General features: G+C 29.3%; 2 protein-coding genes across 2 annotated transcripts in view; one reads left to right on the forward strand and one right to left on the reverse strand.

The window, feature by feature from the left end:
- Positions 1–2,156: 2,156 nt before the first annotated feature.
- On the reverse strand, positions 2,157–5,232 carry LOC119675661. The gene is made up of 4 exons (XM_038086866.1): positions 5,080–5,232; positions 3,179–3,393; positions 2,429–2,548; positions 2,157–2,364 (listed from the first exon to the last, which is right to left on the reverse strand). The coding sequence occupies exons 1-4, from the start codon at positions 5,230–5,232 to the stop codon at positions 2,157–2,159; spliced, it is 696 nt and encodes a 231-aa protein (XP_037942794.1).
- Positions 5,233–17,861: 12,629 nt separating this feature from the next.
- Positions 17,862–20,855, forward strand: part of LOC119686103 — a 37,391-nt gene continuing 34,397 nt past the window's right edge. The window contains exon 1 of the mRNA XM_038100569.1: positions 17,862–18,876. Within this exon, the coding sequence (XP_037956497.1) occupies positions 18,580–18,876 (297 nt within the window). The 5' untranslated portion in view covers positions 17,862–18,579. The remainder of the gene's footprint in view (positions 18,877–20,855) is intronic.

Genomic DNA, 20,855 nt, shown 5'->3' on the forward strand with positions numbered 1-20,855 from the left:
AAATCTCTCTGCTTAAGAGTTCCAATTATGAGTGGTAGGCATCGACTATTTACAGGCGCCTTACCGCTATCAAAAAAGGATAAATACTTCACAGTTGAATATTTTTATACTTCAAGTCGAAAATTTTGGAACTATTGTATCTTAATTCTAGTTTTACTACCAGGTCATTATACAACAGGTAGGCAAGTAAGTTGAACTGGTTGATACCAGGATGCTACGCGTAAACCTCCGGTTCTTACTGATTGTAATTCAACACATTGTTGTGAGTTAGACTTACTGAATACAGGTTAACATGTTTTACCCAACTATATTAGCTGCTTAGTCTATTAAGATTTGGAGATAATAATTGACAAAAAAAATTACGATCAATAACTACACAGTATGGAATTAGTGAGAACCTACATTTAGCCGTTAGCGGTATATTTAAAATTATAGGTAATTATTGATTATAATTAATAATTATTAAAGTATTGAAAAAAACTTTAATCAAAGTGCTGTCTAACAAAGTGAAGTCATATAAAAAAAACGTGTCTTATAAGTGTTCCTGCCTTAAAATAGCTTCCCATCTCGTACTGTCGTTATTTCAAAAATCTATTATTATTATTACTGTTATTATTAATTACTATTACTATAATTAGGAAAACGGATAGCACACTACGACCTAAAAAATCTTTTATGCTTCTTAGTCGGATTAGATTGTTTCTCCAAGTCCGATTTCTTTAATGAAAGACAGTATTGACCCTGTCTCTTCTGGCTTGAATCCCCATGTTCCATGAAATATGCTCCTAGGTGTCTCTTCCACTTGTGCATCACTTGTTAAGAATAACTATAATTAAATAATTCCATTATTTAAATATGATTTCGTTCTATTTAACACAGGAAGTAAATTTGTTAACAACACTTTGATTGTAAATTAACAAAACTTCAATTTAGAATATACAAGTCACGGCTTTGGGTCAGTTGGATAATTAACACTGCTTCTAGTTTTAATCCTTGGTACTTGCAGTCAGCCAAATATTCAATAAATAATAATAAATTTTGTTGTTGTAATTCACTACTATTCAAAATACCTTCCTATTAAAACAAAAATATCTATTAAGAAATTTCTATTCTCTTTCGTCATAATTGACTTTAATAATATAAAATAGAAATAACATACAATATATATTTTTGTGTTTTAAAAAACTATTGTTAAAGGTGATTACATAAAATAATTTAAAGCTTAATACATATATATTAAAATTGAAAATGACAATATCTCATATCTTATTCTTTATCTCATATAAAGAATAAAACATATGATGTTTCACTTTCTTATTCAAAACTCTGGATGCATGTTTTATCACTTAATGTAAAGTAGTATTGTGCAAAGTATATAGTACTATAGTAGCAAAATCGGCATAGTTTCAATGTCCATTTTCGACTTACATCAATGAACATGATAGCGCATTACTCGCTTTCATACTTTTATGATATTATATATCGTTTGTTAAATAAGAAGGATTATTGTTTACATGGAAAAAATATTTTTCAATATAAGCAAGACGTACTGATGCAAATAACACTATATTTTAGTTTGGTATTAAACAAATTTCAAAACCTTTTGTTAAAAGATTTAGTTTGTATCCAATAGGTCCCACATCCGAAACTCGGACATAACTGAAATCAAAGATTAGCTAAAAGCAAAGATTAGCAACTTAGCTAAAAGTTATCAAAGTTTAAATATTAATAATATAATGTATATGTATATATATATTGAATTTAATATTATCCACAATTAATTTATTTACTATATTCTTCATTAAATAAAGGTGACTAATGAAAACACCGCAGATGTGTAAAGAAGCTGTTTGTCATATTCAATATCTCTAGTTCTTCTTCTTCTTCTTCTTGTCCTTGAGTTAGTGCTATTACGCACTTTTACTCTATAATGGTTGGGGGCTTATCACTACCTCACACTAGGCTTTAACTAGGCTAAGAAATCATATCATTTATTTGTCTTTTAGTTGATAACGGACTTTAAATCAGCATATCTTCCTGAGAATCCAGAAGTGGACTTGAGGATTGTTAGGACGGGGTTAAATAGCGTATCAACTTTAGTGATACAATTTTATTTTTTCTCCATATTTTTATTTTCGCTTTAATAAGAGTATTTTTTACATAAAACTATTCATAGGTTGTACGAATGGACCATGTTTGTTAGGTTGCACCAAATACTTTCCAAGTGCCAGCTCTAATAATGAAAACTGACATTCAGCATATTTTGTGCTGCAATCAACAACCTCACGTTTTGCTCGACGGTAAATTCGATCATACTGATGTACTGCCTGTGGTTCATGTGAATGGACATTTTCCGTAGGTAAACTGGAATTAAAATTGTACTCATTAGATTCATATAATTTATGAAAATAAAGAATATTCTAAATACCTGAAAATGGTTTTGACAATTTCTTCAATCATATTGCCACGTTTCCTTCTAAAAGCACCTAAGTATTTGGAACTTTCGCATAACGCACGAGCAATGCATGCATGACCATTGAAACCCATGCTAATATTAAAAGAGATGTATATTTAATATTAAGTAATTTGTTGGTTTAAAATGCTAAATATAAAATATATAATAACAATTATTTTGTATCGACACCTTCATATTTATTTACTTATATGCTTTACCGATCTATGAGATAGTGCTTATGGTACAGTAGATTAGTTCTAAGTTTTAAATCTGTAAATTTAAAAATAAAGACTAATTTATTGATATTTAGATGGACAGACTAACAGGTGTGTATCACTTAAGCTATTCATCATGTTATGTTAGTTAGAAATATTTGTAATTAATATGGTCTCCGACGGTTTCTTTATTACTATATAATCATTTTAACAATCTGAGTACTGAGTATTTATGATATTGACAACATTGACATAGTGGACTCAAAGATTAAGATAAATATGGTACCTAGGTGTTGATGTTAAAATCACAAACATATGTGGTGTCCAAGACCATTTCTTTACCCAAAACATACTTTGCATCACAAAAATTTTCATTTTGTTTTCCAAAGATCGGTAAATATTTCTTCTTGTAAATTTTTTATCAGCATGACTATGTATCTATCTATATATATATGAATATACACGTATAATATATATAAATTTACTTAAATATGCATTTTGTACTCACTCATTAATTGCTAATTCAATTTTTTCGTACAAGTCTCTTCTAGATCTTCGAAGTACGACTTGTTTCGTATTTGTTAGATCAGTCTTAAAACCGTTTGCGTGTTGTCGCACCCAAGTATGATTTGGCAAGTCATATGCCACACCCCAATTTACAGCCCAACTCAGATAATTCACATTTGGATTACCAATTACTCCAACTGTCATGCATATAGCAGCCTAAAAATGATTTCCTTATTAAATGATACTGCTAAAAGAAATTCTAAAATACTTTATAAAAAATTTGTATTTGTAGACAATACTATATATATCTAATATACATTAAAAAGTTATAATCAGTAATAAACATTAACAAGTGTATACGCGATATTTACTCAAAGTTTTCTTATAAAATTGATTTAAAATGGGTCCTTCAGTACTAACTGAGGAATAAAATAGCACAAAGAACTTTTATGATCTATTACATTTACGAAGAGATAAGAGTAAGTAAAAATATATTAAATTTATTTAAAATATCAATTAATATATTTTTAAATAATTTTAATTAATTAAAAATATATTAATTTATTTATTAATTTATTTACATTTATTAATTTTTAATTATCCTATATTACAGACTATACTAGGTTAGATTAATAAATATGGTATCTATACTTATATAAATATTTTTATAATTAATAGATATATATTAATTTTGATATGTTTATATATGTAAATATATATATATATATATATATATATATATATATGTATATATATTAAATCCACTAAAAATTTTACAACCTATTAAATATGTATACATGTAAGTATGAATGTAATGTATACGTATATTTAATAGGTTATTTAATAGATATGTGTTAATTTTATAGTTAATATCTAATTCTGTCCATGTAGATTTAAAACGTATGATAGTACGATATTTATTTTTTTTATAAAAATTTGGATTCTTTTTTAAAATATTCACCACATGTTAAAACTTTCGTATATTATTCATTCTTTATTGTTAATGACACATAAGATCGTACCTATCATCTACAACTTAACTAAGACCGAGTTCTAGTATGAATTGTAAAAAATTTTAAAAATAAAATTAAGTATTGCGATTTAAAGACTTTGGAATGAAGCTAATTAATGAAAAATGATTTAATATAAATAAAATAGCATTTCATGATATGTTTGGGTATGCAATAGACAGATTTATGCAATAATAAATGTCTTCATTACTGATAATATGTAGTTTTTTCAGGTTGTCGGTTTCGTTAGTCAGGTTTCATTTCAAAAAACACTTTTGAATTTCTTAGCACTTTGTATAGAATATTTAATAAAAAAATTTTGTGTAAGAAGTATTCTGAATTTATAATTTGAAAAACCATATTTGAAGACAACACCACAATGTACTGTGCGTTATTGTGCGCGATCCTTAACCGCAGTGTTTACCTCTCTGTTTTTGCGATTTACCCTGTGAGTGTTCTGCAATGGCACAAATATATTTTTCATAAAAAACTTAACGTAAGTGTTCAACCGTTTATACTTATATGACCCAGTTGGGCTTTTTTCTATTATTAAAGTAAAATTATCAGTCCAAAGCAACATTTCAAATCATTTTGCGAAAGGAGTTGTACCCTAAATATCATAGAATCAATGAAAAGTTATGAAAGAGTTGAATTAAGTTCAGTTGCACTGCAATTTTAAATGAATTTTATTAATTTATTCAATTAAATATAATATTATAATATATTAATTATTAATTACATATATTTTTCACACCGAATGTAGAATACAAAATACAATGTATTATAAAATATTCCCAACAATTTATGTATTAACAAGATTATAAATCACTCTTGCGATAAGTTTTAAAATATTTTTATTCAGACTAAAAAGAACAATATAATTTTTACTTACGGATACCGACGACCCTTCAGGGAATGCCACATAGCGTTTCTTACGAGACAAACTCTTCGACTCTTTTTTGTCAGGTGGATAAATCGTTGCAGCTGCAATATTCAAACCAACCAACAGAAGCAAAAATGATTTACTGATTTCATGTTGCAACATTTTGAATTACTCTTCTACTACTAATCTGGAAATCTTTTCTTAGTTGGTAACTTGTTGATTTATTGGCTCTACTTAGCAAATATCAAGAAAAGTCGCTTTGAAAAGAATTTTAAATATTATTTAACTTAAAAATTAACGCAGAAGTGATTAATGTGCTACTTAATATGGCACATATTAAGTAGCTATTAAAACATTTAAAATGATGTATGAGTATTTAATTAGCATTTAAAGTAGTGCGCTGTTCAAGAAAGCAGAATTAACTCTATATGAAGTTTACCCGAACTCTCTGTCAAGCAAAGTAAAACGTTGACTATAAAGTACATGCATGCATATGCATTTTATAGATATTAATGAAATACTTACAAATTTAATATGTAAATTCCTAAGGTATTTAAACCAAATTAATCATATTTAATTAAATTCACTTGCAATCTATTCTACTAAATATAATACATGTAGAAATTTATGTCAACAAAGTGGCGAAATTTTGACATAAATAGCATTATAGTGTAAATATTACATTAAAGCATATGTGTATTATACTAAGGAACGAAGTATTAAGGTTTTTTTACGGAGGGTTTTTCTCTCGGAGGGCTTTAAAGTCAGTTTTAACCTTCAATAAATCTTAAAGCTCTCATTATTTAATAGCGTTAATATCCAAACACGGGTTGGCACTCAAAGTAGAAGAGTACGATTTACTTAGACTAGCTACTGCCTAAGTAAAGATTTTTCATAAGACCCTAATATAACATAAGATACTAAGTTACATGTGAGCCGGATAGTAACAAAGCAAATGTAAAGCACTATTATCTTTCTAATTTGATTTGTATTGCACTAAAGTCTAGAAAGTCATGCCAATCACAAATGACAGTTCAAAAGTGAATAACCTTATTCTTGTTCTTCTTTCTTAACATAACATTATAGGTGGAAGAATGCTAAGTCAACCCTTTCTTTCCATCTCCTGTATACTGTCAACCTTTCCTGTATACTGTATTAAACAGTTAATTTTTGATACGTCCTTTTCTTCTCTCTGCATTGAACATTCTAACCAAAGCATCTTTCACTTCTCTATCCACAGGTATTCTAACCCATCAATTTATATCTTGAAATGTTGCATTTCTAATGAAGTCTTGACCCTTCTCTTTAAATAACTACCAAATGAATCTACCAACCAAATCATATAAGGAAGATTAGTGGGCATGTTAATATAGTGGTTATACGCGTAGTTCTGGTGTTTATAATATGGAAGGTATAAAGTTAATATTTTTTTTAATCATGCTAGCGGTGAGATATCTGTATCTACTGTTCAATTACATCTTAGCTACGTTGCCATAACTCACGCCCGAGTTTGATGTTGACCTGTTGCTTATTCTTGAAATTAAGATTGTTACTGCTAAGGAACGGGTAAATTGTTTAAGAATTTGGGCATTCTTTCTTCTTATGTGGAAGTTTTAGAGTATTCTCCCATACTCTGTTATTGCAATTAGTTTGAGTATTACCATTCCACAATTTGCAATATTAAGACAGCTTGATTGATTCTTAATTGGGAGCAGTTTATTTTAGTCTCTTTTTTGCGTAGTCTGTATTTATTTGCAGTCCTTTAATGGCACACATCTTACTCAATTCTAGTCGGAAATCATTTTTTCTAACTGAACTTCTTAGCGATATAGTTCGCATTATTTAATTTTGAAATTTCAGTTTACTAATGGCTATCCGAAATAATTTTCCATCTCAAGTAATGGTTTCATCAAGCCTGGTCTCAAAGTCAATGCGACTTATTATTGGGAAAATATTTTGGAAATTGTGTTAGAGTGCAAGCACGCAAACATTTCGGTCGTAGACCATGGACTTTCCAACAAGACTCGGCATCGGCTCCTGTCTCATAAAGATCGTATGAAACAAGAATGGTTAAAAAATTATGTTCCACATTTCATTTCGTCGACACAATGGTTTTCGAATTCACCAGATGCAAATCCGAAAGATTATTTCATCTAGGCCATTTTGGAGAGCAAGATGAGGACTAAAAAATATGTCAGTATAAATACGCTTAAGATAGCTATTGTTCTGGGATGACTTAAATAGGTAACACTTAAAAGTGTTACCTTTAAGGTCACTTAAATAGGTAACACTTCCAATTACCTAACTCTGTATATCTGCACAAACATTTTACACAATATTGGTAATATATAGAGAGTTATTTCTATATTTAAAGTCATTACTGATCAGAATGCATTATATTTTTTATTACAGCTTTATAACGTTATAACACAAATTTTTGTATTCTGTATATTAGTAAGTTTTTTATAATTACTTAAATTTATAGTTTATATAAATTTATATATATTCTATATATTAATTATGTACAGGTAATTGCTGTCACAACATTTCTTTGACAACAGGTATATATCCATATAACATGTCCTTCATTTATATTCGTCTGAGTATAACCTTATTTCCAAACAAAAGTACCCTGTCAGTGCCTTTTAATAACTGTGACTAAAAAATTCGTCATACATGCTCCATTTCGTTAAGAATACCATTTTCTTCATTTTTAGTTAATTACTACCAAAGTGTATATAAAAACCAAGTTTCAGGCAAATATTTACATAAAAATTAACGATCAAATGAAAATGTCCTGCATATTAATGTCAAAATATGCTCATACGGATATGAACACTATTGCACCACGCCTTCAACGGCAGATAATTAAGCACAGGTGGCAAAAAATAAAATAACGAAATTTAGAGCTCAAAACTTATGCTACAGCAAAGTCAGTTGCTGTAATTCAAACTTCAAACTCACACCGAAGTTATCACTTCAAATCGTAGATAAAAGCTCCACATGTACCTAGTAATCACAAAATTATACATATATCCGCTCATATACGTGTTGCTACGAAACATGTGTATCTAACCTTAGCATAAACTTTAAATACTGTCAACTGCACATGCATTAAATTTGCATGCAATACTTGGCATTAGTACGGCAGTGCAACCACATTTGCACTACAACAAAGTTGCACTAAAGTTCGGGTACACCGGGCGTATGAGTTATGTAAAAATTATTTGCGGTGGCAGCAATGTTGCAATCTTGTCAATGAGGTTTGGACGCAGGGGGAATACATGGGAGTGCATCTCTTTGGTCGCTTCAATAATTGCTAGTTAAAATTTAATGTGGGCTTTTAGAACTTGCGGAATTTATAATTATGAGTCACGTTTGCCTATCGCAGACACTGTTTATATGAAATTTAATTTATAAAATAATTATAGTGCACTATACGTATTATGGACAGACAAATTTACTGCCTACTGGTATTTTTTTATTTCATTTTAAGTGTAATCAGTTATTGTATAGCGTTTAAGTGCACATGTCTGATCTGTATGAAATGCAATTTATAAATATCTTTTGTTCATATAAACTTCAATTAACAATAAAACAATCATATCACTGCATTAATTTAACTATTCATGCATTTAAAATACTTAAAGATGCAATCTCCCATATTCATATTTATATATTTAAATGAAAAGAAATTTATTTTTAGTATATTGAAACAAGCTTCAGTGCAGTGAAAAAACTCGAAGTAAATTTAAAAATTTTTATAACAGTAGCGGATTTTTAGTACGATTATGTGTTTTAATCATATTTACAATTATTTTTATATAGTCTAATATTTCAAAAAAATTGCTTTGTGTATATTTCTAACATTGATATACTAGTCGAGAACTACAATTAAGTTTTAAATGTCTCTCTTAAGTTTTATACACATTATAATAATGTACTGTGCTCTTCGATACATCTAAAATGCATTATTTTATAAAAACAATATTCACTACAATTTGTATAAACTATTGGAAAAAATTATTTTTTAGAAATTTGACTCTAATTATCCATATACTCCCTTATGGTTTCGACGCCTTTTTTTTTTAAAACGATATATCTTTGTTCTCAAAATAAGCAATCACTAATTTATTTGAACCAAATTTTTTTCCTAATTACAACAACAAAAATTTTTTATATTATTTTAATTAATTTAATTTTTGGCTGACCATACAGCCGTTTCGAGTATTGCCAAATACCCATCATCAGTGGTCTTGGAAATAATTATTGTATTTAATTATTCGTAAATAATTATTTTTGAGATTGCAAGTACCAGGAATCGAACTCGGGTCCTGCCAAATGTGAAGCTCAGAATAAGCGCACCTTAACCAACTGATACAATAGGTCTGGCGATTTATTCCTGAATCATCTTTTAGAAGTTTGTAAGTGGAAAAATAAATCGGAGCATAAATTATTCAATTTAATCATCGTTTTTATTAACTTGTGACTTAATGTTTTTTATCCTGCGTACGGTAACGTGGCACTACGGTAACGTGGCACAAGTTATGCACATAAAATTATTAACACATTACCTTCTGATATCTTCAAGATGTCACACGTAACTTCATTCTATGGTCTTTCAAACCTATTTTGTAGACATTTTTATGTTTTTCGGAAAAACTGCCGGTTTTCGGTAACCAGAGCTTTGGAAATCATTGTTGTTTAAAAAATCATATTTTAATAATAATATTTAATAATATTCAATAATATTTCATTTCTGTGATGCAATGTGTCCATAACTTCTATCAAGTCATTGTTTGGCATAAATAATATTGTTCCTTCATATTCTATCAACGAACTAAACTCTTTTCTATCTGGTGTTTTAAAAATTTCAAAACTATTTTTACCTAACTACTGTAATCTGAACTAATTATTAGAATATCATGATAGCTGGACTTGTATGATTTGAAGTCCGTACAAATTAATTTATAATATATATGGATGTACACTTTTCCATGTATCAACAAGGTACTTTTCCATCAATGAAGTTTTACTTCCTCAAAACAATTATGTAGCAAAACTTCCATATACATATCACCAAATTTCTAAACATCAAGCTGCCGACTTTAATATCAACTAAGTTCAAAATATGACTAGTATAACTTTTTAATAGAAATATATATTAAACTGGATATAAGTTATAAATGTACAAAAGAAATATTGCTTTCCCATTTAGATATTCTCGATTTGTCCGACAAACTTGCTTTAATACGGTCACTACGTTGCTCTGATGTTTTCTTTACTCTACACAATGATATCAAAACTATCATTTTTTTACAATTTATTTAGTTTTTAAGGAGTTTTGCTCGAAGAATTCTAACCACAAATGGTTCTGTTGTTTCACTTTGAAAATGTCTCGTCTGAGAAGTTCTCATATATCCTAAACAAAGTGGACATTGTGTTAGCGTTTCTCATCAATTTTATTTTGCGTTATATCCATACTTTATTACTGCATAATTTTTTGCAAGTATTCCAGTGAGTTTTTGTTTATTGTGATATTTTTATGGTTTATTATATTCAGCAAAAATTTAAGCATAAATAAAATATTATAAAATAACTTCCTTCGAAAAAAACCAAATATAAAATTGCATTTCTTTTTAAATACATTTAAAAATGTATTTAAATACATTTTTATGAATTTACTATATAATTACAAATAACACTAGCCCCATCTTTTGGGTCCAAGCTCAGCCAATTTATTTTCTCTGTCGCCTAATAATATTGCCTACAAATTTTAAACTGCAGATAATTTGCGATAATACAAAATTTAATTTTTTATACTTATAGTTATATCTATCTAATTTAACTTAAGGCTCCAGTATGAGCCTTGGCCTCCCTTACGATCTGTCTCCATCTGTCCCTATCTTCTGCTACTCTCTGGATGAACTGGATTCAGTACTCTAATCTGTGTGAATAGATTTAAATAAAAAATTTTTTGAAGAAGGATGCTACACCATTTCTACACTTAAATTGTTTTTAGATCCCTTAGATTTTATTCTTATTCTTAAAGTTTTAAAATTGATTCAGTCTTCCTATGAATGGATTTGTAAATAAATAAAATTAATTACATTAAAAGCAAAAAGTGCCAATTGAAGATACGCCCATGTATTCTTCAACACTTCAAACGGTAATCCTTAAAACAATTTCATATTTACACAGCCGAACTCACACATGTAATTTACGATTATTACACTTTATTAAAACTGATTTGCAACAATTTATCTTTCCTTAATACGCAACAGCAATTTTTATAAATTGCAGCAATATTTACTTTATAAATATTTGTAATTTAAAAAAAAAAATTATTAATATTTTATGTGACCCAAATACGTAAATTACGAAATGACAAATTGTTGTATATAAAAAAACATCCTGTGCAACACATAAAAAATATTACTTTGAAAAAATTTCCAAAAAGGGAACAAAATTGAATAAAATGACGGTGGCGATTTTATTTCATATTTATTGAATAAATTCACAATTATTTTTTGAAGTGCTGAATTAATTATAAAAACCATTTTTAAAAATACTGAACGAAGTGTTTATATAAAAAGGATATTAATTCATCCTGTAATGACAAGTTATTATATGGAACACTTTGATAAAGTTTTAAATATGTAAAACTTATTATAGGTTCTATTCCTATCCTTAACTATTGACGACTAAACACTACATTAAATACAAAAACACTATTAAGAATGAATTTTTAACAATTTTTCCTAAAACCTTAAAACTATCTCTCATATTACACAACCATGCCTACATGATATACTCAAGCAACATAGTATTATGTTGATGTTTGGTCATATTTAACACCCATTCAGTCAACAGTTTCAGTCAACTCTAACAATTTATGCACTTTAAATTCTAAACTCAAATATATAAAAATATCTCATATAGGCGTTTTACAGCATTCGACATTAACACAAATTGATTTAGAAGTTAAGAAGTCATAAATAATATCTGTCATCCCTTTGTAGTCCCCAATATATTCGCTCATAAAAATATAACAAACAAGATGTTTATTTTTCATATATTTAAATAGCATTTTATAAATTATATCAAAGTTCCAAATTTGAAATACATACATCAGAAAATAGAAAGTTTTTCGAATAAAAGCCTGTATCTGATTCGGTAGTTTATATATGACAGCTATATCTGAATCTGAATCAATAAAAATAAAATTTTAATAGTTTGTCTCTTCTTCATAAAATAATAAAGTTGCATTTTTTACCTAATATCGTTTGAAGATCTTTATTAGCAAACTGTAAAAACTCATATCCTATTGTTCAGTTTATAAGATATAGTTTCCCGAATTTGGCCAATCCGACATATGATCAGAGCCCACTACAAAAAAGTATGCGTGCAAAGTTTCATTTTAACAGCTCAAATATTATGAGCGTGTTTAGAATGCATACAGACGGACAGAGCTAAATGAACTCAACTCGTGGAGTTGATTAAGAATATACTTAATGAGGTCTAGTACTTATACTGTTTTACTTATTTCTTACTTAAAGGATATATTAAGAAAAATATTGATTCAATTAATTGGAAATGGGAATTGGGGAAAATGAAATTAGGTAGAAGGAGGAAATTAGAAGGAAATTAGGTAGGAGAAAACTTTTCTGATAGCTTGACGGTGATAACTACCCTATTTTCTGATATCATTTAAATGTTGCCAATCGCTTACCCCCAAAAAGATCGAGATATGTATTACCTTAGTATGCAATTTTGCATTAATAATGTTAACGCAGCATTTAGAAAAGGGTTAGAGAACGAGTTACTATTTTTAATGCTATTAGCTAGCACTTTATGTAGTAACGTAAACATGAAATTGTTAAGAAGAGGTCTAAAAGTTGTACTTTGCAATTGATATCAATTCAATTAAATAGAGTAGTTTTGAGTAGAGTAGAATAGTGGAATATTTTTAAAATATGTCTTAATTACTTAATTAATGTTAAGTATTTTCGGTGAAGCTCAGAATCAGCGCACCTTAACCAACTGATCCAAAGCCGTAGTTGACTTTTATGTTCGCATATATTTCTGGAGTAAAATGAAAATATTAAATTAATTACAATTACTAGTAAATTACTAGGAAACATATATTTAGAAGAAAAATTGTTTATAATAGTGATCTCATATAAGAAATTCGAATTGATTGAACCATTTCTAAAACAAAATACCTATTAGATTAATTACCTTTCCAGGGCAAGCAAATTGAAATCTCCATCATTTATACATTCTAAGATTTGGCCATTTGAAAACTAGTCTATAAAACAAATTTTCAAAACAGCAGGGGATATAAACCTCTTAGGAAAAATTTAAAAATTTTTTAATGAGATATTGATATGTTTATTTCAAAACAGAAGTTTAAAAAATACATGTTATCGTCTTCTAATGAAGATGATGATAACAATTTTTATCCAAATCTGTTCCGTTTGTAATCGTCTAGGCGTAGATATATTAGCTTATATATAAATGATCAAACATGATTTTACAGAATTTTTCGAATAATTAAATAATTTGTAGAATTGTAAACTATTTCTTTATTTGTTAATCCATTATAGCATTAAATTGCAATTTTAGCTATAAAAGCTGTTAGATATTATTTTTTATTGATATAAAACTAATAATTGATATTTTGTGTCTAATGATGAATTTTGTTCAATCACTTCTTAACTGCAAACACTGCCAATGCAATATGTCCTGGCTACAAAGCACTTTGCGGTGCAGTGCTTGATTAAGCCACCTGCATCCACTCTTCTTTTTTTTGCTGTTTGCAAAAGTCTTTCAATTGAATTTATTATATTTAAATTGAAAAAAAACAAAAAAAACAAAAAAATAACAAAAAAAACAAAAAATGGAAGGACAACCTCACATGTACACTGCAAATACCAACAAAAAGTGTGCATACAAATTGCAGCAAACAACAATCAAGTGTGCAAACGTTGGTCCTTTTATAAGTGTTTGCGCTTGTATATGTGTGTGTGTTTGTGTGCGCGTGTATTTGCTAACCACTACATGTGAAATGCAATTATTTTAAATAAAAATAAATAAAATGAATAATGCAAGTAAAACAAAAATTTAATTTTGAGTTTTTGCTTTTATTTTGAAATTTATTCAGTACTCCAATGTATTTACATGAAATCAACAAAACAAAAAAAAAACACCGAACAGGACATTATAAAGATGCGTGGTCAGTTGTGGTGGACTACATAAATTTCCCATGGACCGCAGTCGTGAAATGCTGCAGAAGACTCAAACGACAGTGGGGGCCGTAAAGATCTGCGCAATCAGTGAGATTTGCGCGCCAAATGGAACCTCTGAACGTTGGATGACGTTCGGCAGCGGGCAGCGCATAGCTACAATAATAATAAAAAAAAAATAAAATATAAAATAAAAAATAAAAATTAAAAAAATAATACACAAAAAGGATACAATCACTTTTTGGAAGAAAGTAAAGAAAAAAAATTGCATAAAATTAAAATTAATGCTTTTCATGTTGTCAACTTTGTGGCACACTTGTTGTTGTTGTTTTTGTTTTTGTTTGTCTGTGTTTTATGTACAAGGACTCTTTGCATTTATTTTTTTTTTGTTGCTATTTTTTATCTCATTGTATTCTTTTTTTATATTTACGCATAAATTTACTTTATTAAGATGCGCACTAAGTCGTGTAAGAGTGAGTATCCTTTCGGCAGGAGCAAATGCTGCGACTCGCACAAAGTACGCATTATGCAGTAGCGTGAATTGTAGCCATGCCTGGTTTTTAATTTACACATAAAAGAGATGAGCAGAAAACGAAATTAAATTATAAATTTTAAATATCCTTCATAAATATGCAAGCTTTTAATTTACATTTCGGCCAATTTTCCGAATAAATCGAAAAATATGCGTTCTGCTTCATTGTAAAAGTGAAGAGTTACGGGCTGCTTAATCTTCTTCCCGCTGCGCTGCACTCTAGTCCGTTTGTCTGTTTTGAAATTTTTATCGGAAACATTTTCAACATTTTTGCACCAATGCAACATTTTCTCATAGTTGGATTTGTGGAAATTCTTATAAATATTCTCTTTAGGACACCGCCACCATTTTTGTTTGTGTTGCTGACGCGGCTGTTGTTGTTGTTGCTGTTGTTGCTGTTGTTGTCGAACTGCGTTTATATCCTGCCGTTGCATTTGCCTTTGCCTTTGCCATTGTCGTTGTTGCTGTAGTTGTTGTTGCTGCGGTAGCAAGCGGAAATACTGTTGATTTTTCATTGTCGCATATTTTCTTTGCCAAATTTTTTTATTTGTCACATTGCTAGTTGGTACAGAAACTGCATTCCTCAACTCATTGTGATAATCATCATCAAAGCTGTGATAATAATAATGTTGCTCAGTTTGATTTGGCTGCCAATGAAGCCAAGGTTGTGTTGTCGCAACGGTTTTTGTTGTTGCTGGTGTTGTTGTTGTTGTTGTTGGTGGTGGTGTTGTCGGTTTTCTTCTGCTTTTATAAAGAATTTCCTTTGATTTGTGTACGAACATTGAGGTTGGCAAGGAATAAGTTAACGCATATTCTGATATGAGAACTAAGCCGCGTGGTCGCTCGCCAATAAATGCTTTGGCAAAGTTACCTTGAATCTTCAAGGATACACAATTTATAACCACAACAAAATAAATATAAAAAAAAATTATCTTTTATTTACTGTAACAAAAATAATTTTCAACTTTAAATTGTAAATTGTAAAGTATTACTTACCACAAAACTGGCGCCGTCTTCAAATACCAGATAACGTCTTAAGCGATTATGCGCTTCCAAATTTTCCGGCATTGCAGTGTTAATATCAGTGGAAGTATTTTCATATAAAATACCATTTATCATTTTTTTATAATTCCATAAAATGAAGAAAATGCAGAGTACTAGTTTAAAATAAAACATTTTGTTACATTTGTGCTATAATGTAAAGTTTATAATAAAATAGTTATGTCTTTACTCATGTCAAGCAACTACTGAAACTGTAACGCTTTGTAGTAATGCGAAACATGTCAACTGCAATTAGCACTATTTCTGACAAGAATATAAGTGGATTCTAATTGAAATAAACAAAACAGAGGAATTCAACTAATAAGCAGATAAATAGTTAGCAAACTATTAATTGGAATAAATAGGATGTAATTAGAACCGAGAGAGAACGATGAAGATAGGTGTAATCGAAAAGAATTGCTGAGGTCGATGAGCCAATAAGAAGGAAAGATGAGTTATGATTTCGTAAAAATAATTTTAAAATGCCATGCATATCGTAGCTAAAGTTTTGTATGTATTGTATATTAGTATTGTTCATACTAATATTCATATTCATTCATACGATTTTTATTTAATGAGAGATGCTATTTAACCCGCAAGACTTTATAACTTAAAACCTACTGAAAATTAATGAACTATTCAAACAATTCAAATACTAGTTTAGCCATACTTCAACAAGTCTCAAAAAATGGTGCTTATCATAGATCGTTTAATGCACATTGTGAATTATCCAACTGGCAAAGCAAATTGCAATTTTTCATTAAAACTAGTGAACTTGCGACCACGAATAAATGTAACTTAACACTTTTTGTGAATGCCTTTAGCTTTTAGATTATATAATGTATACATATCAATATAATAAAAATATATAAAAAAATATATATGAGACAGGTATTATATTAAGTGATATAAAAAATAACCGCCGTTTTTTATCACTAAGACAATCGATGAAATAATATAACTGGTGGAGGAAGCTATCAGGTGATAGTGGAGACTCTAAATAACTTATGCATGGTCAGCTTGAATTCATTTAAAAAAGGAAGCTACGCAAAGTTGTCCGATGTTTAGTTGCTACATAAATTAATATCAAGAAATTTTAAAAATTATTTATTGATGGTAAAGTAACCGAATTACATCGGTAAAATACTGCTGAAACGCAACGTAATCGAACCATTTTTGAGGTGAATCAATGTGAATGGTAAAAAGTGGATTATAGAAGAAAATGTCAAAAATACACGATCTTAGTGTAACGTATGTGACCCTCTTTAAATGACTTCAGAATCTGAATTGATAGCAAACAAAGTTATGTTCAGTGTTGGGTAGGATTGAAAGATAATTGTCTATTACAAGCTCCTCCAGCCTGCTGTAACGGTTAATATAGTCCTCGCTACTCACAACTCGACCGCTTTAATGCAACAATCAAAATTCGTCAGGCTGTAGAAAAATACCCGAAAACTTATTTTAAATGTTTTGATGCAACCACCGTATAGCCCGAGTTTTGCACCGTCGAACTACCATTCGTTGCGAACTCTGCAAAACTTTATTAATGGTAAAAAATTGGTGACCTTAGAGTCGCTAAAAATAACTTGGTCAAATTTTGCGCCCACAAAACATAAAAATTTTACACCGCACTGAAAAAATGGCAAGAAGTCATATATAATAATGGCCAATATATAAATGATTAAAATTAATTTTTATTAAATGAAATTTAGTGTTAAAAATGTACCAGTAAACGCGATTACTTCTTATATCAAACATTAAATTATAATTTTCATCTTGCTTCTATACATATTTATATATGTTTCTATCGATAGAACTTTATAACTGTCTTTGAAATTAATTTTTGTAAATATAAATAATTTCAACACTCAGCTGTACTAACAGTTGTTTATAAGTGCTTATATATATTTACAAATCTTTGTTCTCTTATACGTGTATTTATATTATAAATATCTGCTATAGCTTTTTAGATACTCAAAATTTCCACTTCATCCAACTTTAAGTCTTCAGTTTGCTCAAAACGAAATATCGACTGCGCCAGATTTCTAATTAAAGATTTCTTTTAATAAAGTTTGGACAAAAACAAAAAGAAATATTCATAATTCTGTTCCAAACTCTTTACAACTGTAATCTACAAACAAAGACTACCAATTTCACTTCAACATCTTAGAACTTTGCTGCTAAGCTCTTAAACACACACTACGAGTTTATTAATTAATTTAATTATCAACTTAAACTTGACCAAGTTAAGAACAAAACACTACGCAATGGAAAACTATTGGAACGCCAGCAGCAACATCGCGACAATGAAGTCAATACAACAACTTTTAATCAATAAAACAAAACTGAACTTAATTCAAAAAGCAAAATGACACTTCAGTTTGATGAAAGTGCTTCAGTGCAGAAATAAACATTGATCATCCACAACGCACCGAGCAGCTTTTGTTGTAGCGCATAGCACAACATAGCAGTGTATAGCACAGCATAGCAGTGTATAGCGCAACATAGCAGTGTATAGCACAGCATAGCACATTATAGTATAACAGAGACAACGTCAACATCAGTGACAGCAAACACCAATTCAAACAGCTTCAACCATTCAACCGCACTTCATAGATTCTGCCTTATAGTTAGAGATTGGTTCATACGGTTATTGTTGCCACAATCAGAGCGTCAATCAAGTTAAAAATGTTGCCAAAGCAACGAACTTTGATTTTGTTAGTGTTGTTGTTTTTGTTTTTGTTTTGTTTAAAGTTTGGCAACAATGTAAACGCTGCAGTCAAAGTAAATGCCGACGATGCCAAGGAGCAAATATCAACAAAGTCTCGAACTGGAATCGAAACTACTCTGAATGTCAATGAAACAATGATAATTGAGGAACAAGCAATGAAAACTAATACACAGCCGAAGGGCGATGAAAATGACAGGCGCGCATTGTCGAGAAGAAAACGTTTTATTGGATTTCCGCAAGGTTCTTCTTTTTCGGTAAGTGTGAATAACTCTTCTTCGGTGTTCAATAAAAAATTGTGTTAATTTAGTTGATTTACATGGAAGAGAACTTAATTATAAGATCAATTCAATGTAAAAAAACAAATTTTCAATTTTTTAGAAAGCAAACAAAAGAAAGAAAGAAAGAAAGCTAATAAGTGAAAACTTTGGGGAATAAAAATAGAGAAAGACATTAAGTGTTAAAAATAACTAAAGTAAACTCTACTTATTCAGTTATTTTAACACTAATAACATTATTAGATTGTAAAGGTCACTATTGTTCTCTATTTTGTCAATTATTATTTAGCTGCTGGTATTTTTAACAGTATTTTTAGTGTTATTTTATTATTTAACACAGCGTAATGTAATATTTGAGTTAAATAATGAGCTCGTTAACTTCAAGTACACTAGAGAATAATAAGTTACAATACAAATGCAAAAACTATGTGCAAAAAATCAATTTATAACACCTATGTTTTCTTTCGATATTTCAATCTAGTTCTAGTACATACATGTTTTGCACGGTTGTCCCATATATATTCTATATATTATAGTATTTTTTATTAGTATGTAAAGTTTTATTCTGTTTCAAACTGTTATTTATCCCTTTAACTTAACAGTGAATGAATTCTTTTTAAATATTAACTTAAAAGCTATATCTAATATTATTCCCATTTACATTAATAATATAATTTGTAATAATAATTGATTAATTGAATAGGTTCATATATTGTATGAAAATCAGAGTTCGTATTTGTGTACCCATGAGCGGCTCATTTTGGCTCATTCTGCTCACGGCTCATGAGCCTGCAAAAAACTCTTTTCATACGATGGCTCACGCTCACGAGCGAGCACAACTACAGAGCTCACGCTCTCGAGCAAGAGCCGCCATTAAGTTTTAAATGGGCTCACGCTCGTGAGCAAGAGTATGAGCTGCGGCTCATGAGATCTCATGCACCCAATTTAAGATTTTGCTCTTATTTTTTTTTGTGAAAACATTTCATTAAAAAAGATTTAAAATATTAATAACCTAGCAGAGTTCGTATTTGTGTACCCATGAGCGGCTCATTTTGGCTCATTCTGCTCACGGCTCATGAGCCGGCAAAAAATTATTTTCATACTATGGCTCACGCTCACGAGCGAGTACAACTACAGAGCTCACGCTCACGAGCAAGAGCCGCCATTAAGTTATAAATGGGCACACGCTCGTGAGCAAGAGTATGAGCTGCGGCTCATAAGATCTCATGCGCCCAATTTAAGATTTTATTATTATTTTTTTTTGTGAAAACATGTCATTAAAAAAGATTTAAAATATTAATAACTTTGAATAAACTATAATATGGAAATATTCAAAGTTCTTAAAATAAACAATAAATATATTTGTATTGTTTATTTGTGGAAAATAATATTTTATAAATTTGTTTTTCAAATTCAAATTATTGTTTCATTATATTGCTTTAATATAAATAATAATAAGCTAAGTTGATTTCAAATTATATATTTTCACATATAACGTTTATAAAAATAAATAAAGCAAATAGACTAATAAATCGCTTTTTATTAAACAGTTGAGCTTGTGAGCTCTCGGCTCGTGAGACCTCATGAGCAGCTCTTCAATATGAGCAACTTGAAGGCTCACGCTGGTGAGCAGCTCTTCAACATGAGCCAATTTTGGGCTCACGCTCATGAGCCAATTTTGGGCTCACATAAGAATTGGCTCTTGCTCATGAGCCTGAGCTGCTCATGAATGAGCAAATACGAACCCTGATGAAAACTAATATAGTGTATTGGTTTTTACAATTAATTAAAACAATATCTATATACCATTGTAATTGTTAATATTATGTTATATCTTCAATATATAAAATATATAAGGAATTTTTGATTTAAATGAAAACATATGTCTTCAAACTATAGTTTAGTTTTATAGTTATTTACTTAGATGATCCTTATGTATGTGAAATCTGAAGAATTTT

The sequence above is a fragment of the Teleopsis dalmanni genome, chromosome 2 (assembly GCF_002237135.1).
Source record: "Teleopsis dalmanni isolate 2A chromosome 2, ASM223713v2, whole genome shotgun sequence".
NCBI lineage: Eukaryota > Metazoa > Arthropoda > Insecta > Diptera > Diopsidae > Teleopsis > Teleopsis dalmanni.